General features: G+C 53.5%; 1 protein-coding gene across 1 annotated transcript in view; it reads left to right on the top strand.

Moving 5' to 3' along the window:
• NELL2 (neural EGFL like 2) overlaps window positions 1–22,963 on the top strand; it is a 237,230-nt gene extending 214,267 nt beyond the window's left edge. Inside the window, exons 17-21 of the mRNA XM_058656001.1 lie at window positions 6,401–6,541; window positions 10,927–11,120; window positions 12,063–12,239; window positions 13,179–13,403; window positions 22,725–22,963. Coding sequence (XP_058511984.1) covers window positions 6,401–6,541; window positions 10,927–11,120; window positions 12,063–12,239; window positions 13,179–13,403; window positions 22,725–22,775 — 788 coding nt within the window. The 3' untranslated portion in view covers window positions 22,776–22,963. The remainder of the gene's footprint in view (window positions 1–6,400; window positions 6,542–10,926; window positions 11,121–12,062; window positions 12,240–13,178; window positions 13,404–22,724) is intronic.
• The last annotated feature ends 1,487 nt before the right edge of the window (window positions 22,964–24,450 follow it).

The following is a 24,450-nucleotide window of genomic DNA, read 5'->3' as shown; positions in this document are numbered from 1 at the left end:
TTGGGGTTCAGATTCCCTGAGCTAGGGGACCATGTCACTGGCTAGCCATCCTAAATGTAGCTTCTGAAAAAAGTCCTCACTGTCCCCATGCAGTTAAGAAACTAGTTCCTTTTTAAGACAGAATACACATGGAAATCTTAGGTTTTCATAAAATTTATGATTAATTTTCTATGTACTGCACTTACACAGTAAAAAATTAAGATCTTTAAGAGTAAATCATAGGGCCCTGCATGGTGACCTAGCAGCTGAAGTCCTCACCTTGAATGTGCCAGGATCCCATATGGGCCCCAGTTCTAATCTCGGTAGCCCCGCTTCCCCTCCAGCTCCCTGCTTATGGCCTGGGAGGACAGTCGAGGACGGTCCAAAGCTTTGGGACCCTGCACCCACGTGGGAGACCTGGAGGATGTTCCTGGCTCCTGGCTTCACATCGGCGCAGCTCTGGCTGTTGCAGTTACTTGGGGAGTGAGTCATCAGAGGATCTTGCTCTCTGTCTCTCTTTCTCTCTGTATATATCTGACTTTGCAATAAAGATAAATCTTTTTAAAAAAGACTAAATTGTAGAAGCTTAAAAATCTATAATAATCTTTTACATACTTTTATTTAATTTAGAAAATAATTTGTTCATGGCTGATAATTTTTATAAGAAATAAGATAGCACTTTTCCTCCCCTAAGTTTGCTATTTTCTGTGCATCTAACTCAATTGCATAATTTGAAGTTAGTCTTTTTTACAATTCTATTTTTGTTGATGTTTACATAGTTGATCAGGGTAGGAAGGGTCAAGGATTAGGGGAAAGTGGGTGAGACCATTGTTTCCATTTTTTTCTTCTTCTGGTATCTGGGGGAAATAGGGAGATTAGGGGAGAAGCTGCACCCACCAGGCCCACTCCTAGACCTGAATCTCACATGTGCTGGCAGGTGCTGGGCTGTTTGCCTTCTCTGTCCCAGCATTTGTATGAGCTGGAGGATGTTGTGGCCCAGTCTGCCCCAAACTCTTTACTTGGGGGTGCCTGTGGGTACTGCAGCCTGGACCTGCCCAGCCTGTTGCAAACCTCAGTACGCATGAGTGTTGGAGTTCCATGGTCATGCCTTGCTCAGCCTGTCAGCATCCCCAGCTCTTAAGCTAACCAGCAAATATTGCAGTTCCACATGGGTGAGCCCACATATCCCCCCATCCCCCCCATCCCCGCCAGAGTCTGCCCCTGGACCTGGTTCTCTCATGTGCTGATTAGTGTCCTAGCCTAATACCTGACTCTCACTGGCAGATACTGTGATCCAGCCCTGTCAGGCAGGCCCCCAGTCCTAGCATTAGTGTGCACTTGTGAGTGGTGGTCAGTTGTGGCCCATGCTAACTAGCCCAACTCAGGTCTTCCTTGTAGACTGGTACATTAGGCTGACCTGTAATGGTCCTCCAGCCTCTGCCCTCCAAACTGCCCGGGCTCAGCCCCCTCTCTTACCTGCAAATACAGTGCCTTGTCATTGGGAGTCTCTCAGAAGTTATTTTTCACCTGCAGCAGACTCCCTCAGAGACCCTTCCCTGGCACATCCCCCTGGCCCTTTCCCTGATCAGTCAGTAGTTCCTGTGCTGGGAGCACATGGTCTTCCAGCTTGTAGCTCATGTAGTGTCATTGGATCATATCCCTGCACACACCCAAGATCTAGGCTCATCCAAGGTTCCCTAACCCTGGTCCACTAGCACACCAAGCCAGCATGCTAACCTGGGCTCTCTTCCCCACCTCCTGCCCCACCCAGGACCAAGCACCCAGGGAAATCCCCAAGCTCGCCTTACTTGCCTGGACTTGAGCCCTAGGGTCTCTGCATGCCCCCACCAACACTATCCTCCAGGCCACCATGAGCTGGCCACCCCCCAGCTGATGCTGGCATGGGAATATGAGAATAATAGCAGTGGGGGTGCCCCCTAGCTGTGGCTGGTTTGGGAATCTGAAATTAGTTTTTAAATAACCTAAAGAAAGTACCCAAGATATAAATTCTTGTAGTTTTGAACTGTTTTCTGTCACCACATAGTATATGAAGTACAAGCTGTACACACATGAATATCCAAGCAGCTGTGAGTATGCAAATGCTTTAACTTACATTGTTGTCTTCATATATAGACAGAATGTAATCAGTTGGAATATTGTGGGCCAGATTTATGAGTGACTGGGATGTGCCTGCCATGAGGTGTCTCAGCGGGGATGCTGTCTGTCTCCTGGAGCCGTGGGCTTGGATTAGAACCAGTGGGAGGTGTGCACTGGGCTGGTACACTTCCGTTTGTTCCAAACCCAGTGAAGTGGGAGAGTAGAAACAAGTGAGGAGCAGGCAGACGGCAGGTAAGAGTGTAGGTCGTCATCTGCCTGCCTCAGCTCTGCAGGAATGTCCACCATGGCCAGGCTGAAGTCAAGCGCTCCCTCGGGTCTCCTGCAGGTGACAGGGGCCCAAGCACTTAGGTCATCTCTCACTGCTTTCCCGGGTGCATTCACAGGGAGTAGATGGGAAGTGGAACAGCCAGAACACGTGTGGCGTCATCATTCCAGGCAGGAGCTTAGCCCACTATACCGCAACACCAGCCCACTAGAGTACTGTATTTACCTATTGTTACTTAAATACCGTACCTCTGCTGGAAGGTGCATTACATGTTAGGACATGCTGCTCTGTATGAGTACAAATTCAGATTTTTATAGATTTAGTTTCTTTTTTTTTTAAGATTTATTTATTTTGTTATTACAAAGTCAGACATACAGAGAGGGGGAGAGACAGAGAGGAAGATCTTCCATCCGATGATTCACTCCCCAAGTGACCGCAACAGCCGGTGCTGCGCCAGTCCGGGGCCAGGAGCCAGGAACCTCCTCTGGGTCTCCCACGCGGGTGCAGGGTCCCAAATCTTTGGGCCATCCTCGACTGCTTTCCCAAGCCACAAGCAGGGAGCTGGATGGGAAGCGGAGCTGCCGGGATTAGAACCGGGGCATTCAAGGTGAGGACTTTAGCTGCTAGGCCACACGCCGGGCCCAATTTAGTTTTCTTAAAGCACAAGTTAAATAGACGGCAGAAATTGCTTCTGTTGTATATCCTTGTTTGTGTGGCACTTGGTTCTTGATATGTAATGGGTATTCAACAAATATTAGCTAGTAAATGAATTAAGTATATATTTTCATACTCATCCCCTAAAATACTGCCTGATAGTAATAATGAAGTAATAAATCAATGCTGTAAATGTATGATGATTTAGTTTTTAATTTTTTATTTGAAAGAGAGATCTTCCGTCCACAGTTGCCTTTCCAGTTGACCACAAGGGCCAGGCTGAACCAAGCCAGAAGTTTGATCAGATCTCCCACATGAGTGACAAGTGCAGAAGCACTCGAGCCTTCTTCGGCTGCTTTCCCGAAGCATTAGCAGGGAGCTGGATCAGAGGGGAGCAGCCAGGACATGAACTGGCACTCACCTGAGAAGCTGGAACCCCAGGCGGTGCACCTGCTCTAGCCCACACAGCTGGCCCTATAACTGCCTGTAACACACATTTTGGCAGTTGTATGCGTGTGTCCCCAGTGAGTGAGAACATCTGTATGCAACTCTAAAGAGTAAACACAGGCAGGCATCATGCACTGTGGAAAGGAGCAGCCCTGGTGACTGGAAATGAGGGAGAAGAGATGACATTGGGAAGTAACAATTGAAATGTGTGTTTATGCCATGTAGACTGAGATGTGGACTAGCCCAGGGCCTGAGATGGGCCTAGGCTGCGGACTAGCCCAGGGCCTGAGATGGGCCTAGGCTGCGGACTAGCCCAGGGCCTGAGATGGGCCTAGGCTGCGGACTAGCCCAGGGCCTGAGATGGGCCTAGGCTGCGGACTAGCCCAGGGACTGAGATGGGCCTAGGCTGCGGACTAGCCCAGGGACTGACATAGTTCTGTAGCACATACCCTAGGGACTGAGATGGGCCTAGGCTGCGGACTAGCCTAGGGACTGAGATAACCCTGCCACCATATGTTTACCCCCAAGCATTGGAGCCAGTTCTGCACTGAACCATGGGAACTAACACGGCATTGCCATTATTATCCCATGGGACCAAGAGAGCTTTATACCCAACCCTGGGGCTGCGGGAGCCCTCCATGTGTGTGCTGATACCATAGGGACGAAGATAACACTCTACGCACATATCACGATACGCATCCATCCACACACACATATGCATGTGTGTTTTAGACATATGCTCGCTGCGGTGACCCAGACAGCTCCGCAGCTGCACCCATGGGATTGCAGATAGCCCTGCAAAGGAACAGATATACCATTGAGACCGAGATAACTTTACAGTTATGCTGAGTTGAAAAGAAATTCCTAATTTTAGATGAGAAAGTGGCAGTGGAGAAAGCCCTGTACCATTAATAGTAACTTCTGAATCACCTGTCCCAATATCCACATTTTTCTAGAGTGAGAGAATCTAAACATGCCCTCTTGGCCTTTTATCCATAAAACTCACATCTAAAGCTTAAATCCTAACCTGTTTTCTTTTGTTCATGCATTTAGGAAATGACATAATCAATTTTCTGCATCATTTAGGCTGGAAGAAAAGACACATAATGCAGAGATGAGCATGGCATTCTGGTCCCACTCATAACCCCCAGTTCCTCATTAGCAAGGCCCCGGAGGCACAAGCGGGCTGTTTCCCTAACCCATGTGGCCTCTGTGATTGGAACCAGTCTGCATGGCTGTGCACTGGGCAGGCAGTGGTTAGCGGAGGGGCATAAGGAATGGCCAGCAGGAGAAAACGTGTCTTAAGGACAGGAAGTACTGAGACAGATGCCTTCATAGCTTATAAATAATCTTCACATGTTACTGGGATATACAACATTTATTTTTTTTGTCCTGTTACCTACTTGTCTAAGAGAATGACTTGCACACTGCCGTAGAGGCGAATTCTACACTAATAAGAAAGAAGTAAATGAGTGATGGCTTACGTTTTGACTTTTCAAACTTAACTGTTGATCATGAATATTTCTCTTTCAAACGGAACATTAGGAAAGAGAAAACTTGAACACAAAATGAGAGCAAGGTCTGCTTCCACAAACCTGGAGCCAGATGAGCCTGAGACAGGAAGAGTGTGCCAGTCGGGGCAGACTCCTGGGCAAGGGCCCGCGGGGCACCCCCTCCACGCCCTGTGAGAGAGTGTGCCAGTCGGGGCAGACTCCTGGGCAAGGGCCCGCGGGGCACCCCCTCCACGCCCTGTGAGAGAGTGTGCCAGTCGGGGCAGACTCCTGGGCAAGGGCCGCAGGGCACCGGCCCTCTACAGGTGTACAGCCGCTGCAGCAGGGGCTCGTTGAAAGCCAACGGAGCAGGTTCAGTAGTGTGCTGCCCCTGGATCATTCATCAGGCCTCCATCAGCCCACAGGACCAGAAGATCAGAGGGTGAATAAAAGGACCAGAGTCTTTGTACGGCTTCAGCAGTTACTCCTTCCTGTAGGAGCAAGGAAGGGACTCAAACTGTGCAGGCTGCTCCCACCATGTTGCAGACTCAGGTGGGGACCAGGAGTGAACGTCTCACGACAGCATCTGGCACTTGGGCCCTGAGGTCTCTGGGCAGCTTGGCCGGTTTGGGCTTCGCTGTGCTCGTCTCAAGAGGCACACAGCCCAGAGTCTGGCAGCTGGGAGTGTTCAGGGGACTTTGGCCGAATCACATCACTGTCTGTGCCTGGGTGGCTTCCTGTGTTAAACATTCCAGTACATGACATTTGGATTCATGTATGTGAAGCAGTAAATATGAATGAAATAGGTACGAAAATAATTGTGTGAGATAAACTCATCGTCAACAGTAAGCTGTGCGGCCGTGCTGTGTGCTCCTCACACCTCTGCTGCCCGCTGCCCGCTGCCCGCTGGGGATGCAGCGTGGCTCTAGTTAACAGGGGCAGGTTTTGCTGATCCCAGATGGCTCCAGGCCCCAGAGCTGCATTTCTGGCTCATTTACACATCCGTTCTAGGGTGCTGTCCTCTCAGGAACCGACCCCGTCCTTGGAGCCTCTGGAAGTGGGGGCAGTGGCACAGAGGGAAGCCTGGAAATCACCTCCATGCCGCTGCCTTCCAGACACATCCCTCCCTGCTGGCACAGACAGTGGTAGGGCCGCACCTCGCATGAGGAGGCAGGAGGCTGGAGGACTTGGTGGGCAGCCCGAGGGACTGTGGCCTCGTCTCCGTGACCTCCAGCAGGGCGTCCTGCAGCAGAGGAGCCTTAAAACAGCAGTCCTTCTGTCCGTACAGCCGCTATTAACAACCGAGCACCTTCCTCGATTTCATGTCTTCTCAGGTTCAAGGTTTTGGTGGTGTTCACAATGAGAGCAGCCCCATTGCAGCATGCCCTGCTTTCTCAAAGAGGAGAGAAGCGATGGTGTAAAAGCTCCCTTCTCTTTGCTTTGCCAGACATTGATGAATGCTCGGAAGGCTTTGTGCAGTGTGACAGCCGTGCCAGCTGCATCAACCTGCCCGGATGGTACCACTGTGAGTGCCGTGATGGCTACCATGACAACGGGATGTTCTCTGCGAGCGGAGAGTCATGCGAAGGTCAGTGCACAGAGGACCCGGGGCTGCAGGACTCTCAGACACAAACCTATGGATGGGGTAGATCCGCATGTGGAGGCACTCTAGGACATGTATGGGGTTTGCTGTCTGTTTCCACAACAGTGATTAGATACATGTTGAAGTCTAAGTTTTGCTTGTGAATTACAATAGTTTATTTGTGGATGGAACTTTGTGACACTAAATGAGCTATCTGCAGGTGCTTGTGAGTGTGGGATGTCTCCAGCTGTCACATTCATGCTTCAGAAGGGGACACATGAAGTGCTGACTTCAGAATAGGTGGAAGAGCAGAGAGGAGAGCGGGGTACAGGGAGGGTGGGGCAGAGGAGCCGCGGCCAGTGTCCTTGGGTTTCCCTCTGCCAGGCCCCTCACCTGGATGCTCGGGGCAGCGTTGGACCATGGCATGCAGCCCCTATCTCCCTGGAGTGGAGAATGCTGTCAGACTCCCCAGGGGTCCCTGGCTGGGCTGGAGTTCTTTTCCCTGAGTGATGAGCAGCTCCTCTGGACCCTCTGGCTTTTAGGATGCAGGCAGGGCATGCAGGCCTCAGCAACACCACCTGCCCCAAAAGGCATTCCTGCCCCGGGAGTGGAAACAAAGGGAACCCCATTTCTGTCCCTGCATGCATTCACTGAGTAATAAAGTAAGGATGGCTGTGCAAGGCCTGGAGGAGCTAACTCACAGACACCTGACTACTGAGGCACCTCCACCCTGGGCCTTGCAGCATTTCATGCATGGAAACCCTGCAGGGTGTGGGGATGATGGATGTCACGGCTTTCCACGAGGCTCCGGGACTCTGGACCCTGGCAGGGATGCGCATCTGCGCACCTGCATCTGCTGGAGAGTGACCCGGAGGGAGTTTCCTGCCCCATGGAGAGAACAGGAAATGCATGTCTCTGGCCCCAAGCTTCTGCGCTCTGCCCGGCAAGCCGCTTTGCTATCCCTTGTAATGTCCTGCACATGAAGAATGAATGTAAGGTAGTGATAAATACTGTGATTCATCACAATCAGGTGGAGCAGAGCTCATGGTGTATCTTCCCTGCCCTGTCCTGTCCTTGTTGTTCGTCCCTCAGGCAGCCTGTGCCTGGTAGCCCTGGCACACTACCATCTGTGCCTCTGAGCAGGAACAGAATGGAGATGTGACCTCTGCTTATGGCTGGCATTGAACTAGTAACTGTGATTACATTGGTGATCTCACTGGTGGCTGCAGGCCTCACATGGGCTGTGTGGGTTCTCTGTTGATGGAGGTGTGGACATTGCCTCCCAGCTGGGCCACTGAGGACAACCCCTGGGTTCCTGCCGGGTCTGAGAATATGCTGAGCCAGCTGCCTGTCATCCAAGCCACCCATGAGGTGGGAGTGAAACTGTGGGCCACAGCCCTGGTCTTCTCCTGGCTTGGAGTGGGAAGGGTATGGCCAGAGGCACTCACGTAGCTGTAGCAGAACATCACTCTTACGCATCTGAGCAGAGAACAGCCTTAGGTGGGAGGCGGCCTGCTCAAGCCTAATGCTGGGCATGGCACTGTGTCACTGCTAGGCGTGAGCACACAGCTCCAGCTAAGATTCAAGAGGGTGTAACTAGGAAGTGCCGAGGACCACGGGGGCACCCTGAAAGCTTCTCACCCTGGGCCGTTGCAGTGGCCAGCATGGCTGCCTGTCGCCATGGGTTCTGTCCCCCAGCCTTCAGCACCAGCCCTTCTGCAGCTTCTTCTGTCTCCCTGGGTTGCACCAACCACTCCATGCCGTGTTGTTAGTAGCCTCTAGCCAGAAAATGCAGGAGTGTTGATTTGTGCCTTGAGCTATGCCAGCTTGCCCCTGTGCCCTGCTCTGCTGCCTTTCCTTCACTGGAGGAGATGGCCCTTCTTTTAAAGTCAGGTTGCATTCTATTTGGGCTGTCTGCATGCCATGGTGGAGGGTGTGTCTGCACCTCACTGCCACGTCCTGTTGCAGCCTGCTGCTGGGGCAGACCCTGGGTGGCAGCGGGTGCTGGCTTAGCTGCTTAGGCCCCTTGCAACCCTCATGGGGGACTGGACTGAGGTCATGGCTTCCTGCCTCAGCCCCAACGAGGGCTCTGGCAGGCATCTCAGAGGTGAGCCAGGGGTCAGGAGCTCTCTCGAGTGCAGGTGTTCATCATTCTTTCTCCCTGCCTACTTCTCAAATGCAGAAGCAAGGGAATGTATTAACGCTCAGACCCTGCACTGTGCCACACAGCTCACTGTCTCCCTCCTGGGAGGACTCTGCCACTGAGATGCCTGCCTTCCAGTTCAGCTCACTGAGGATTCTTTCCCCAGTACACAATCAGTAAAACAGAACGAGAGGCAATCCCCCCCGGACACTGTCTGACCCTCTGATCAGCTGTGTTCCTGCTGCAGTTGGTGGACACTCCCGGAGGGGGTGCTGTCTCTGCCCCCACAGTCAGGCTCTGTCCCACCACCGCACCCAGCCCCCGCCTGTCTAGACAGCTGACAGTCTCCACACCCTCTGGTCAGCTGCTGTCCCCTGACTTAACCACTGAGGCATTCGACACAGTGGCTTGCTCCGTCTCTGCACTTGGCCCTGCTGCTGCCTCCCCAGCTGTGCCTGGGCCATAGGCCTCCTCTTTCCTGTTTCTGACTCTGCCAGTTTCACAGGTTCAGGGATCCCTAATCCCAGTCCCTCTCCCGGCTGCACATTGAGCTCCCGGGGGCCTGCAATCTGTCCACCCTCACCTCTGCCCCAGTAATCAGGCTTCTGGCTCATCCCTGAATCCCCATGTTGCTAACGGTGGCTGCCCATGTGGGTGTTGGGTGTCCTGGGTTCTCTCCTTCCCTCCTTATTTGCAGTCTGTCACCAAGTGTCACAGTTTTAGCTTTAGAACATACTCCACTCTGCCCCCACTGGGGTCACCACCTCCATCTGAGTTGTTGCTCTTTTGCCTGGTCATGGCAGTAACCGGGTCCAGCCTCCTCCTGTGGACTCCGTAGTGCCCAGAACATGCTCCTAAATGGAAGTGGGCTCATGACTCCTCCCCAGCAGCCCCAGAGCCTTTCCAGCTCTCAGAAAATCACAGCCCTGGCCAGAAGGATTTGTGCTTGTAGCCTTCTTGATGTTTCTCAGAGATGCAAATAGATGTCTTTGCAGTGCTGTTCCTTGTATAGACTGTCCTGCCTGTAGGTCTTCATTGATCTCAGATTGCCTCTAAAGGTGGCTACTCTAGGCTCCCAGTTAGAAATGTCCTCCTCCCTCTCACACTGAGTTCCCTGCCCTCCTTTTCTTTGTAGGAATTCTACATTGTCATAAAATATAGCATTTGCTATGTTGCATTTGCTTGCTAAGTATCTTCTCTATACTGTAGATTTCAGGGGTCATAGATCTTTGCTTTTCAGCCACAATATCTCCATCAGCTAGAGGACATAGTAGGTGATAAATTTGTTTAATGACAAAGAGTGTGTGGTGATAGGCAGAGGGATGAGGAGGTGAGTAGGGCGGGGTAGGCAGGGATGAGGAGGTGAGTAGGGCGGGGTAGGCAGAGGGATGAGGAGGTGAGTAGGGCGGGGTAGGCAGAGCATTCTCTGTGAGAGGAGTGGTAACTGATGCCAGCTGCCCTCCACTGAGGAAAAGGTCTCAGGACTGTGTGACAGCGCGCACACGGTAAGGGGGACATGGCGCTGGCAGGGGCGGCCGTGCAGCTGCGAGCAGTTCCTGGATAAGCAGCTCCAGGGCTCCCCTGATGTTTCTTTTCTATTCAGAGAAGATTTTCTGTAGAACCAAAATTTTTTAATTTATTCATTTGAAGCTCAGAATTGCAGACAGGGACACAAAGACACACACACACACTCAACCATCTGCTGGTTCATTCTCCAAATGGCTGCAATGACCAGGCCTGGGCCAGGCTGAAGTCTGGAGCCAGGAGCTTCGCTGAGGTCTCCCTCCAAGCAAACACTGGACTATGTTGCACTGCTTCCCCAGGCCATTGGTCAGGAGCTCGATAGGAAGTAGAGCAGCAAACACATCAACTGCTGTCCGTGTGGGATGCTGGCACAGCCATGGGGCCTTACACCCACTGTACGACATCACTGGCCCTATGAGTGCCAACTTAATACTGGGCATGCAGTCCCCAATAAAGCATCCTAAGCACTTTAAGAACTTTCACAGATACGGTTGTTTCAGAAAGCCTAGTGGATTCACAGAGATGTAGAAGTTGAAACTGTACCCCAGGTTAAGTGGTTTCAAAATGAGGGCCTGGTGGTCTGTCCTGTGAAGTACTGACCATTCATAGTGCCCTGGTCAGCACTTCCTACTTGTGGGCCAGCGAGGGTGAGGAGTCCCAGCCGCCAGGTGTTCTGTCTGTCTGCACGTCCCCGAAGTGCACGGCTGCTCTTCCTTGGCTGCAGATATAGACGAGTGTGGGACCGGGAGGCACAGCTGCGCCAACGACACCATCTGCTTCAACCTGGACGGAGGTTACGACTGCCGCTGTCCTCACGGCAAGAACTGCACAGGGGACTGCGTCCATGACGGCAAGGTGAAGCACAGTGGTCAGATCTGGGTGCTGGAGAGCGACCGTTGCTCCGTGTGCTCATGCCAGGTGAGGGGCGTGGACAATGGCTTGCGATTGTCTGTATGTGCCCACGGTTCATGCCCTAGAACATTCCGGTGATCCTGTGTCTTTCCCGAGGCAGTCCTGTCCCTGCTCGCCCGTGCGCTGCAGGCTGCCCCTCAGGTGCGGGTTCTGCTTTCCCGAGTGTCCAGTGGACGGGAGCCCAGCAGGCGCTCCGTGTGCCTCACTCACTCCTCAGTGCCGATTGCAGGTCCATTTAGCCTTGTGACTTTCTGCTCCTGTAACCCAGTCCCCTGCCGGAGGTTACCGTGCTGGGCTCACCTGTCCCTGCAGACAGCACTCTGCTTCTAACTGTGCTCCTCTCCCTGTGTGTGTGAATGCACACTCAGAGTCCAGGTTGGCCTGCAGGCTAAGGTGCTTTGTTCTGTGTATTCAGTTGCTGCGAGAGACTTGAATCACAGCCAACTGAAGGAGAGTATGTACCAAGGACTCAACAGTTAGGAAGGAAATTGACAACATTTTAAATAATAATATGAAGTCTAAACCTTCAGAAATCTAACAGTTTGAATAAAAACTTACTATCCAGCTGCCCAATACCCACAGCTTCACACTGGAGTTTGGATTTGAATTACAGTGCCAGTGGGTAGATGCATGTATGTTGTCTGCACACACCTGCTCCCGTTTGATGCTCCTCCTTTCACGTTTCTAGTCAGGTCATGGAGAAGCAGTGTGTAGAAAGGAAACCCCAAGCCTGCTGGCGTGTGTAATTTCTCTGTGTCAGCTGATTGTGTTGCGCAGTCTGACCTGTTTCAGCTTGCACACTGTCCTGGTCTGCATACACACACGTGCACAGCACACACGGGCCCTGCAGAGGGCCCATTCAAGTCCACCTGCCTTGGATTGCCCCTGGCCCCCGCGTCAGGCCTTGAGCAACAGGGGTCAGTAGAACTGTCTCGGTCCTTCTCCCAGAGTGGACTCGTCATGTGCCGCCGCATGGTCTGTGACTGCGAGAACCCCACTGTTGATCTGTTCTGCTGCCCCGAGTGTGACCCCCGGCTGAGCAGTCAGTGCCTCCACCAAGACGGGCAGACCGTGTACAACAGCGGTGACACCTGGGTGCAGCGGTGCCAGCAGTGTCGCTGCTTGGTGAGTCAGCTGAGAGGCGTGGCTGGCGGGAGGATGGGGCAGCACATGTTCCTGCGGCACAGACCTGGGGAACACAGCGGCCAGGCAGGCAGGAAGCTCCCTCCTCCTGAGGGAGAACTCTGGCCAGCGCACAGCCATGCGCATGCCCAGCAGTCATGCTCAGGTGTGGAACCGAAGGAGGACACACCCACTGGTGTTTTCTTTCCAGCCACACTGTTGTGCAGGCATCGTGTCTGGCACCTGCTATGGACATGCAATACACACATTCCTGAACTGGGCTCCCACACCTGCTTTCAAACTGATCCTGGCTACAGGACAGCAGGCACTGGCTGCTTCACTGTGGAGGAGGGCAGAACAGGTGTCCACAGCCAGGAGCAAGTCGGGCGTCCTCGCCTCCCTCCGGGCTGGACCCTGTCTCTGTGAGCACAGTTTCAGGGCAGCACTGTTTTTGATTTTTTTTTTTTTTTTTACTTTCAACCAAAAGCCAATTGAAAGAGCAAGGCCATTTTGTTTGAAGGCCGCTTCCATCTGGAGTCAGAATCGGGAGGAAAATGGGAGACGGGTGGGGGCCACAGTGACAAAGGTCCGACTCACACACCCCGTGAGGCGTGCAGTGGACTGCACCGAGGCCCTCAGTCTTTACTCTGAGGAACACGCATGTGAACAGATTCCCTTTGTACTTTGGCTTCCTCTCTTGTAAATGGGCCACACTTCATTATTCAGGCAGGAACGGATGAGTCAGAGAAAGATTAAAAATGGGATACCAAAGGCAGTGATGTAAGGCTTGCCTTTATCCTGGGGAGGCCACACACATGGGTCCTGTGCCTGCTTGTCCATGGGATCCCTAGCCTCTGTGGACTCCGCTGTGCACCTGGGGAGCCTAGGGCCGTGGGCACTGGACTCCCTGCCGCTGCCTTGGCACAGCCACTTTCGTTGCAGCAAGGGGAGGTGGACTGCTGGCCACTGGCCTGCCCAGACGTGGAGTGTGAGTTCAGTGTTCTCCCAGAGAGCGAGTGCTGCCCGCGTTGTGTCAGCGACCCCTGCCAGGCCGACACCATCCGCAACGACATCACCAAGACTTGCCTGGACGAGATGAGCGTGGTGCGCTTCACGGGCTCATCGTGGATCAAGCATGGCACTGAGTGCACGCTCTGCCAGTGCAAGGTGAGACCAGGCAGGGGTGGGCAGCCGTGAGCCCCGACCCTGCCCACGCCGTGGGCACTGCTGTCACTCCTGCTGCTTACACTCAGATGTCCCACCTGCCTTCCTGGGGGTGTATCCCGGAGAAGCAGAGCCATCTGTTCTCTGTGTCGCCAAAACGGACCTGGTGTGAGTCACAGGTGCCGGTAGGGAACGGCACCCCCACCCTGAGTTCCCTCTCCATGGTGCAAGACGATACTGTCTTATTGATTTCCATCTAGTTATTTAATGAGGTCTGCAAAATACGTTAACAAAGCAGTTACATCATATTTTCCAAAGTGGAAATCGATATGGCAAAAATGGGCATATTTCTTGGTTTGTCGTAGTCAGTTATACTGAGTTGAAAAACTTAAGATCTGTTATTTGCCATATTTTATTTCTACACGTGGAGAAAAATCATTATAAGGATTCTTGTTTAGAGCTTTGTGTCTTCTACTGCAGTGAGGGGAGAAGTGGATGATGCTGGCAGAGGACACAGAGGCCCTGGGCAGGGAACTCTTCTGATTGCAGAAGTCGGTGTGGGGCCCAGGGATGGTGGCCGTGAGCTGCACACCCGTCCCTGGGACCACACCTCTCCTCCAGTGGCCGGCTGCAGTGTGTAATGCTTTTTTCAGTGGTGCGGCTTAGAGTTTCTGCCCGGTTTACAGACAAAGCAGCATAAAATGTCTTAGATAGCTTCAAGATAGCTGTGTTGTTGTTGTTGTTTCAACCCCAAATTTCTAACTCCTTCAGTCAGTGAAGTTTGACAGTTGAGCCGAGCTTTCTGAGTGAACCTCTGAAAGTGTGTCAGCAACCCTGCAGGCTGCTCTGCCTGTTCCCCACAGCCTTCCTGGCTCTGAGGAGCAGCAGGGACCTATTTGCTGACTCTGTATCCCTGGGATGTCCTCTTAGCTGCTCTACTGCGGGGCTGCGGTTCTGAGCAGGGCCGACCAGCATACCCGCCAGGCACCAGAACCAACAGCTGGGAGCAGCACTTGGTGGTCACTGGGGGAGGGTGGAGATGAGCCTGTCACCCAGGGCCTCACCAGGCGGCTGTTGCAACTTCAGAGCTACTAATCCGTCCGTCAGTGACCTGCGAGGAGGAGACTCTAGGAAGGTCCGAGATCTACTGCTCCTTTCCCTCCTGAAGTCTGAGCTTGGAGGGCATGTTTAGTCTTGCCAAATTTATCCCATATATTCACTTTGCTACATTTATGTTGTTCTGAATAGTTGTTCAGTGCCATGTAGCTGCTGTGTTGGAGGGTGAAGGATGCTTGGGGAGCAGGATTTTGCCTCTGCTCTCCCACTCTCGGTCCTAGGCACACAGCAGGTGGGGCACGATGCTAGAACCAGAGGTGGAGCGGAAGCGTGGGACAGTCCTTGCCAGAAGTTGCTGTCGGCAGCTTAAGACCCAGAGCTGTGCCCGTAGCCACCCCAGCTGCATTCCACTTGACTGACAGCCGCAGGTGGCTCCTGCCATCATCCTGAATGCACACACAGGGACGTGGCCACTGTCCAGCATGTGCTATCACACAGAGCCGTTCCAGCGGTCAAGCCTGGCCGGCTGCCCTATGTAGCCTCAGGGACTTCCTGTTAGCTCCCCTGAGGAATGAAACCCAGTGGTAAGCACCCATGGGGTGCCCTGTGGCTCAGGCCTAGAGTCCAGACCCGCCACTGGCACCAGCTCAGTGACTAGGGTAAGGTGGCCCTACTCATTCCAAAGGTGCTCAGCTTTAGTTTGCTTGGGTTAAAAAAACCTTTCTTCCTTCACAAACTCAACCCTGATTCAGGAATGATGTGAGCAGAGGCACGTGGGGGCTGTGGGAGTACATGCAGCTGCCCAAGGGTTGTCTGCAGCTGAGGAGGGTAGCAGGGTTCCTTCCTGTGGGACCAGCTCTCATTCAGGAAGCAGGGGTGCTCTCATGCTTAGTGAAGGCCTGCCTGAGTGCAGGTCCAAGCACAGAGGACAAACCTCACCTCCATGTGTCCTGCCAGACTGAAGCTGGGAAAGCCAGAGCAGCAGGTGTGTCCTTGGGAGGGCCATGCTGGCTGGCACAGAAGTCACTGTATGCAAGGCCCTGAGATCGGATAACTACATGGAATTAGGGGAAGTAAGGAGACAGGAGACCTCAGTGAACTAGGAACTGCCCTTTACTGGTGAAGCAGGAGGGCATCTAGGCGACTCGGCATGTGCCAGCCTGTGGGCTGGCTGTAGTCGGTGGGACAGGCGAGGACAGGATGGTGGACTCATCCTTGAGGCATTGGTGCTCAGTCTGCTGGAGGTGACACTCAGTGGGCGACGTGCAGGTGTTCTTGGGGGAGCCCAACAGTCCAGGAGTGCCAGTGGGCTTTCAGGCTGCTTCCTGCTAGGCAGATGTTGACAGGAAGGGTTTCCAGCGGCCTGGACGAACAGGGTTCTGACTGCCCCTGGCTGCTGACTCAGGTAAGAGAAACCATCCTGTTGGAAACTTGTGGAACAAACTAAACCCACAGGGCCAGCAAGGTGAGAGGCGAGCATGTGAGGGTGTGGCAGGGGAGCTGGTCTCCACGGAGAGCACCCCGAGAAGGACCTGCCCCATGGCTCCCCAAGGGCCTTCCTGCAGCAACTCGGTCACTGTGCAGCACCCTGACTCGCTGGTTGGCATGTCAGTCTTGGGGGTCAATGCAGAGCTGCCCTGCGCGGTGTCTGCAGGTCTTAGCCATCGGAGGAGGACTCTGGCTGCTGCGTCCGGCCGTCTCTGGGAGGCCTGCGAAGTCAGCTGTGAACTGCTGTGCGAGGGCCTGGGCCTTCCCAGGGCAGCCCAGACGTGGCCAGTATTGCCACCTCCAGGAAACAGTGCTGCTGTAGGACTGTGCCACAGTGGGGCATCACGTACAGAAACTACTGTTAGCTCAGCAGGAGGCTGCTGATGGAGCAGTGCTTACAGGGAATGTGCTGTGGGCGTGTACTAGAAAACTTACGGATTTGGGAGAGCTAAGGATGTTGTCCCAAAGTGGGACAGTGAGTGAGACAGGTTCATCAGGACCCAAGGGGTGGTGAATGGCATGGCTGTGTGGTTGAGGTGTGTATCGGGTGTTGGAGGCTTCAGCAATCAGAAGCCACTGGGATGAGAGAAGAGGTGAGAGCTAGAGAGGAGAGGGGAGAAAGACCAGGGGAAAGTGGAGAGAAGGAGGGAGAGCAGAGATGGAGAAGAGAGAGAGAAGGCATCAGGAGAATGACAGAGATGGGAGAGGAGTGGGAGGAGCAAACAACAGAACAGAGGCATGGAACGGAGAAGGACACACGGAGAAGAGGGGAGAAGACAGGTGAGGATGTGGGACAGAGCGGGGAATGGAGAGGCAGCAGAGGAGAGAAGAGGAAATGGGGCAGTGAGGAGAGAGCAGGGCGCAGGCTAGGCCAGGTTTGAGATTATAGAAAGCTAGGAACCGCTGACTGGGGAGGTGTCAGGGAGCCCGGGGACACGACGGACGCCCTATGCTAGGGAGTGTTGGGCCAGGAGGAGGGTCCCCCATCCTGCTGCCGTCCCTGGAACAGCAGCAAGTCAGAAGGGAAGAAGTGCAGGTCAGCAACAGAGACGGTACAGAGCGCCCCCCACAGGCCGGAGGGCAAAAAGCCCATGTCCTTGAGGTGGGGAGACAACTGGACCAGGAGCAGAGACTGAAGTGACAGTGGGACTGTGGACACGAGGTCCTGTGAAGGAAAAGAAAAAGCGTGGGGCCGGTCAGGGATGTTTGGAGGAGCAGGGGAGAAAGACCAGAGGACACTCCACCGCCAGAGGGGACCGTGAGGTCAGTGTGTGGAGCGCGGGAGGTGAGGTCTCCCGTGAGGTGGAGGCGAGGGAGGAAGGAGTCTGAGGCCCACGTCTTCTGGGACTCTTGGTCACAGCACGTGGAGACCTGTGGGGCGGGGGGACAGGGTAGGGGTGGGTGACAGGTTAGAGACGGTGGGGCGGGAGGAAGGATGGGGCAGGGGGTGGATGATGTCAGGGATGAGGCCCCAGGCACGTGCTCTTGGAGGCTGACCATCGGGTTGGCAGCTGCTTGCCCTGACCCTGTCTGGCTCCTTCCCTCGGGTGAAGGGAGGAGGAGGCAGCGGAGACGTAGAGCCAGCTCCGCGTTGACAGTGCGGCGGCGTCCGAGGAGGGTGACTTGAGCAGAGACACGCCCGGTCAGGAACAGAAGGGCGGGAGAGAGGCAGAGGGCTGGGTGGGGGAAGGCCGAGACGCTGGGCAGACCTAACACGTGAAACTCTGAGATGTACCACATTTGTTACCTGAGGCAGCTGCACAGGAAAACCTGCATTCGTAGAGTTTTTATATAATAAGCGGATTGAGGCAATCTTTTTTTAAAAGAGGAGCTGACTTTACAAGACGTTTTTTAAATGCAGTTTTGAATTCTGAAAACATTCAAGCATTTTTTGAACCCAGATAGGAAGTAGGTAAATGATTTCTATGCAGTTGTGCTTTACCAGTGTGTTGTCATCCTGGAGTCTCGGGAACGCAGAGCGGAAGAACCAGAGTGCAGACACGGCCACCGTGGGGCCTCGGCCTGTGCACGGGAGCAGTTAACCCTGCAGGACTCCGCACACAGCGGCTCCAGGCTCACAGACCTCTGCCTGTTGAGGAGCTTAACAAGAGGAAGCTGAAATTGGCAGAGGGAGGAATTGCACATTTTACCAAGTGAGGAAATGTGAATTCTGTCCGGACAGGCGGTGAGGGGAAGTGGCCCTTCCCTCTTGCCCCTGGAGCCCTCTGTCCTCCAGCTGTACCCAGGGGCACCTGAGCTGCTCGTGCCCTGCCCATGGAGGCTCCGAAAGCCACAGCACAGGTCACCAGTTCAGACCCAGCCTGGGGTGAGTGGGGGGAGGGCAGACCTCGTCAAGGGGCAGTTCCAAGTTCAGTCCACCCCACGTGAGGCCGGCACTCAGACTCTGGCAAACCCCTCTCCTGGATCCGCAGGTCTCAGCGAGGACCCCTAAGGGGAACTGTTGGACGGGTGAGCAGGTGGCCTTGGGACATCCCCAAAGACTGTAGCACTGAGAGGTCATGGGCCCAGGCTCCACCTGAGAAATGGCCACTGGCCCCCGGGTCTGAGAGACCATGGGTAACCACCCCCTTGGGGACAGCACCAGAAACCTTAGGGAAAGTAAGGTGAGCCAGTAAGGGTGTCCTGGGGAGTCAGAGCCAGAGCCAGCTGCGGGGGGAGGGGAGGAGTCTCACTGTTTAGCTGAGGGTGTGGAAACAGTAAGTACCAAGCACAGACAGAGGACATAAATAGTTGTGGGAATTCTGGGATGAGGTACTTTCTTAGAAGTAACAAAATTAGAATTCTGATGAACAATAGCAAGTCAGAACTGGAGCTGGAAGATATTTCCAGCATATATCCTTGTTTGATTCAAAATACAAATGAATAATTCGTTTTCCCCCACGATGAAAGGAACAGAGAAGAGGAAATCACTGTGCCCTATAAGGGGAGCTGCGAAGCATGATGAACCCTGGCTCCCTCCGAATGGGAGGCCCAGGTTCCTGGCCTGCTCACGGTGGCTACCTGTGACTCTTGTCCCTTTCAGCAGGTGTGGGAATGTCACCTAAGGAAACCATGTCACAGGTAAGGCAGTGTCTGCAACAGGAAATTAGCAAGTTAAAGCAGCTCCACAAATAGAGAACCATGTTACTCTCATGTAATTATTTAGCCACCAGAAACGTAAGCACTTTATAATAAGATAAAAATATTGTTTGCCTCAAAGATGGTTGAAAATAAAATATGAATGGGGACTATAAAATGTACTAAAATATTGATGGTAATAGGATTAGAAATACTTGTGTCACTATCCTAATAGTTAAAAATTATTTGACCCCTATTTCTACAATTTACGCTTAAAAGAGTGGCAATGACTTAACGATCAACATAGCCAGAGCTAGTAGGATGTAAGGGACCTGCTTCCCTGTGTCACATGGAGAAGTCTGTTGTACAGCCGTGGGAGCGGTGCTCATGGACATCAGTGGGTCGAGCTTCATGCTAGTTTTGTCAGGTGTGACAGATGTGGCGCCAAGTGTGTAACTGGGTCAGTGTGATGGATTAGAACACAGAGTCCAACGCTCCAGAGAGGACCTGCCCCCCTCAGGTGACAGTGTTTCAGGGCAGCCTCCGCACCCCCTCCTCACACCCCACGTCCTCCTCCCTGGGTTTCACGTCAGTGGACTCACAGCCTGCTCTCACGTCTGCTGCTCAGGTAGTCAATGTGATGTCGGACAACATCTCCCCTTTTCCAGGCCACGTACCACATTGTTCTGGTTCTTCTATTTCTAACTTTGTATGTTTTTATATTTAACAGATAACATAGCTAATTTTTCTATTACCCACTGTAGCCATCTGTCTTTTCATTGACATAGTTTCTCTGGGAAATGTAATTGGTAAGTGTAGACAGTAGCCTTCTCTCAAATTCTCTGTGTCCAGCTTTTTCCATTCATGAATTGTTTTTGTTAAGTAACTTTCACTTCAATCCATTTTCATTATTTTGGATTTTAACCTGCAATCCTTTATAATTATATAATTGTCTACTACAATCCAATTTAATATACTATCCCTATGAGAACTTTAGCAAATTATCATCCCAAACTTTTTTACAACTCAATAGACTGTAAGTTGTAGAATTCCATATTTTTAATCATTCATATATATATAGATCTATATTTAGAGAATTACTGGGGAATATATAATTTTTGGACTTTAGAAAATTTAAGAAAAGTTTAGACTATTTTCTTCATATATATTTTTAGTTTTCTGGCTTTAAGCTCTCCAAGCCCCTACTGCTATGCCCATCTGTTTTATAGACTGGGTCATTTCTATTGGTTCATCTTCAGGTTTACTAACTGTCTGCTCTCATCCATCCTGGAGATTAGTCATGTCACACATGCCCGTCCATGGGTGTTACACGCGACCCCCAGAGCCCACACCTCCTGGCTCTGCTGCTCTCCTTGGCGTCTCCAGCACCAGTGAGGTTTGGAAGGGACCTATGCACCAATCTACCCCGCCTCATAGCCCAACATTCCCAAGCCCCCGCCCTACTGTGTGTCATTTCCGCCTGTAGGATTGCGGACTTGTCCCCAAGCCGAACAAATTAGAGGCGACACTGGGCAAGCAGTGACCTCACCCCCTTCCTTCAAGAGTGAGCTCTGTCTGCCCCCCCCCATGGCTTTCACTGCTGCCCTGGTGGTTTGCCCAGACTGTTGTCACCTAGAGGAGGCTGCTGTCCTTTAAGGAACATGGTGACACCATGGGTTAACCAGTCGCCTTTAATGCTAGCATCCTGGTGAGGGCACCAGGGCTGGTTGTGGCAGCCTCCTGCTAATATACCTGGGAGGGCAGTGGAAGATGGCCCAAGTTCTTGAGCCCCTGCCGCCCACCCACGTGGAAGACCTGGATGGAGTTCTGGAGTTCTGGATCCCTGGTTCTGCCATGGGCATTGCAGTATTCTGGGATGTAAACCAGCAACTAGAAAGCACCTCAGTCAGTCTAGCTTTCAAATGAATAACTCAATCTGGTTGGAAAAAAGCAAGCTATACCGTTTCTGAAACTAGAGGAGCAGTGGCTACTTGTCAGTCTCCCATGTGACCTAGGCTTCCCTCGGGAAGGCAGTTACGGGAGCAGCTCTCACCTTGCTTCTCCACGGGGGCCAGTGCTTGTCCACACACGTCACGGCTCCAGGAGCTCCTCCAGGTCCTGGGGCTGCTCAGACGCCACGGGGGTTCTGCACCAGCAGGGTTGCCTCCTCCTGGCCGTGGGTCAGGAAATGTCGCATGTCCTGTCCCAGCAAGGAGGTGTGTGCCTGGCACGGTGGTACCACCCGCAATGGCTGGGCCTTTCCTGCCACCAGAATAAGAGTAAGGAGGAACACGGATTAGGATATCTGTATTCATCCAGTAAGGGCCGGCATGGGAGGGTCTTCTTTAAAAGACATTTTGTTTTTCTGGAAGTGTACATTTCTGATTGTATCCTGTTAAGTATAACACATTTTCAAACTCCTACAATCACAGGGTGGACTTTGGAGTCAGGCTCACCTGGGTTTTGCTGCCAGCACTGTGGTTCACTGACCCCAGCTGGAATGATGCTGAAGCCTTGGGGGTCTGAGTCTCCAGCATGACTGCTGTTGATTGGGGACGTGCTGCCAACTCCTAGGGAAGCGCCCGGCGCTGAGCATGCGCCGGAGTGGCCAGGGCCTGGGGAGGACATGGTTAACACTGTCATTGTTACCAGTTATCTGGTGGAGCTGAGGCAGCAATAGGATGACCAGCATACTTTGTGCCTACTTAGTATACTCCAGCCTGTGCCCATGTTCAGTCTGCCTAGGGCTGTTTGCTGGCCGTGTCCCTCAGTTAACCCTCATTCCCCAGCCTCTGGCATGAGGCTCTGCATCGGCACGCAGTCCGCCTCCCACCCTGTTTAGCACCGCCGCAGCCATGAGCTCCCTGCTGGCCACCCAGGCTCAGCAGCCCACCTCTGTGGCTCTCACGGGACTCCCTGCTCCATCTTTTCCTGCCTCAGTCTGGGCTGCAACAGCTCAACACCCTAGGGCTCCTCTCCCGGGGCCAGCCTTGTGCCTGGAGAGGATGGCCATTGCCTGAGAACCTGGCATCCCGTGTGGGCCCTGGGTCATGCCCCAGCTACTTCATGCCCAATCCATTGCATGCTAATGGCCTGGGAGAGCAGTGCAGGAAGGCTCAGACCTCTGGGCCCCCGCCCCCATGTGGGAGACCCAATGAAGATTCTGGCTCATCTTTGGCCATCTGGGCAGTGAGGCAGCAAGGTCTCTCTCTCTCTCCCTATTATGGAATTCTGAGGGGGGAGCAAGGAGGAAGAAGAGATGGTGAGAGGGGGAAGTCCTCCTCACCATGCACCAGGGCAAGACTCTCCTGCCTGGCAGCAGGTGGCCATCTGCCACGTGTCCTAACTGGACAGCAGCAGGGGAGGCCGCGGCTGCGGCGTCTACCCTGTTCTTGGCTGCTTGCCACCACTGCACTGGTCCCCACTTCCAGCATGTCTCAGTTCTGTGTCACTGCTTAGTCCTGCCTGGGTCCCCACTGCCACCAGATCAACAGGAAACTCTGCCCTGAGCATGGGACTTACTCATGAAGAAGTCAACAAGACAGTAACTCCCAAGATGCCACGGGGATGGAGCCACTCAGCTCCATTTGCAGGGACGGGTGCTGCAGCAGCCACAGCAGTCAGGTCACTGAACTGTGTCTGCGTGCACCTGCTGACGGCCCGGATGTTCATCTGCCGCCGTTTCTCCCCTTTGTCTTCCAGAACGGACACATCTGCTGCTCTGTGGACCCACAGTGCCTTCAGGAGCTGTGAAGCCAGCCATCTCACGAGAGCTCTCAGTTTAGAGAATGTAATTTCCTTTAAAAGACCAAAACAAGTTCTAACTGAAACTGGGTGGCGTGCGGGCAGCCACATGCAGCTTGGTTAGTAACTGAGCACAGCTGGAGAGAAATTCCAGAAGGAGCAGCCTCGGACAACACGCCCTCCAGCTGTGTCTCCTCCGCCCTTGTGCAGGCGGGCTGTGGAGTGCCCCGCGGTGGTGCCCTGGGCCCCGGGGAGGGCCGAGGCCCCACCTGCAGACGGAGCAGAGGGGGATGGGGCCTGATGGCCTCCCCGCTGCAGGAGGCTGCCACGCGTCATGTACAGTAGCCACTGAGCAGAGACCCCCGCAAGTTCTTGTCATGATCACAGTAATGCACAGGCATGGTTACTTCCCATTTTCTGACAGGAAAGTCATCCCTGTTTCCTTGTTTCACTGCACTTACTCTTCTTTGGTTGAATTTGTTCAGTATAAGCTCGTTCGTGTGCAAAATTAAATATTTCTCTTACCTTAGAACACGAGTGAGTCTTACTGTGGTGGTGTCTGCTGTTCCCCACGGGGGCGCCCAGCTCTGCTGGCAGCAGGTGTCCTCAGCCAGAGTGCCCGGACCACTGCTCTGCCCTCCTCCCAAGCTGGGGGCCTGGACCCTGCTTACAGGTCCTCTCACGTCCTGCATGCTGGTTCAGACCCCCTTACAAAGCAGGCAAGAGGCAGAGTCGGCTGCCTGCCTTGTGGTCCACGTTCCTGTCTGGTCACTCCCACACGGGAAGTGAGCCCTGCCCTGGCCACACCCGACAGGCTCCTCCCTGCCCTGGCCGCACCCCTGGAGGGCTCCTCCCTGTCCAGTGTCCCTGGAGAGGCGCTGAGCACGGGTTGATGCTGTTGTCCACATGTGGCTCTGAGGGCCAACCTGTCCCGGTGCTGCTTCCAGTGGGCAGCATCATTCTACAGATGGTCGCACTGTTCAGCATTTGAACGTGACTTGATCGACGCACCTGTGGAGGAGTGTGCTGACAGTGATATGTCTTCCTACATGGAAATCCGCCTGCAGAGGAGCAGGCTGAGGGTCTGCCAGAACAGGACTGCCACCAACCCACGAAGGGAAGGGATCTCACGCTGCCAAGTCTCACTTACCTGGAGGCTTTTTTCTTCCAAGCAGAAGTTGCCAGGAGGGGCCGCCCAGAGCCTGCCACCCTGGGGCTCAGTGTGCTATCCTGGACAAAGTCTGACAGCCGGGTTCTCACGCCACGTGGGCGCATTGTGGCCCCCAACCTTCCGCTGGTGTGGCTTCCTGCCCCGGAGCTCAGCATCGTCCTCACAGGACTTGCCCTTCTTTGCAGAGTAACTGCCCCAATGGGGCAACCCTGCTGCACATGGGAGGCCGGGCCAGCAGGTCTGTGGTGACATCCTCCATGGACAGGGCACATGTTGTCCTCACAATGCAGCACCGTCACCGCCACATAAGCCTCCCTTCTCTCTCCAATGCTGGATGGGTTGAACTCTGGAAGTTGGAGTGTAGCTTGGGCCAAAGTAGAAATGACACTGAGTTTCAGCAAATCTACAGTTGGAAATTGAGGAAAAGACGATTTCGATGAGAAATAAGGAATCCAGAATTAAGTCCATCAAAAATAAGCCATGACCCTCTGAGACAGTCGAAACACACTCAGT

Source organism: Ochotona princeps, chromosome 27 (genome assembly GCF_030435755.1).
Source record: "Ochotona princeps isolate mOchPri1 chromosome 27, mOchPri1.hap1, whole genome shotgun sequence".
NCBI classification, from domain to species: domain Eukaryota; kingdom Metazoa; phylum Chordata; class Mammalia; order Lagomorpha; family Ochotonidae; genus Ochotona; species Ochotona princeps.
This window is presented reverse-complemented; position numbering and strand designations above follow the sequence as displayed.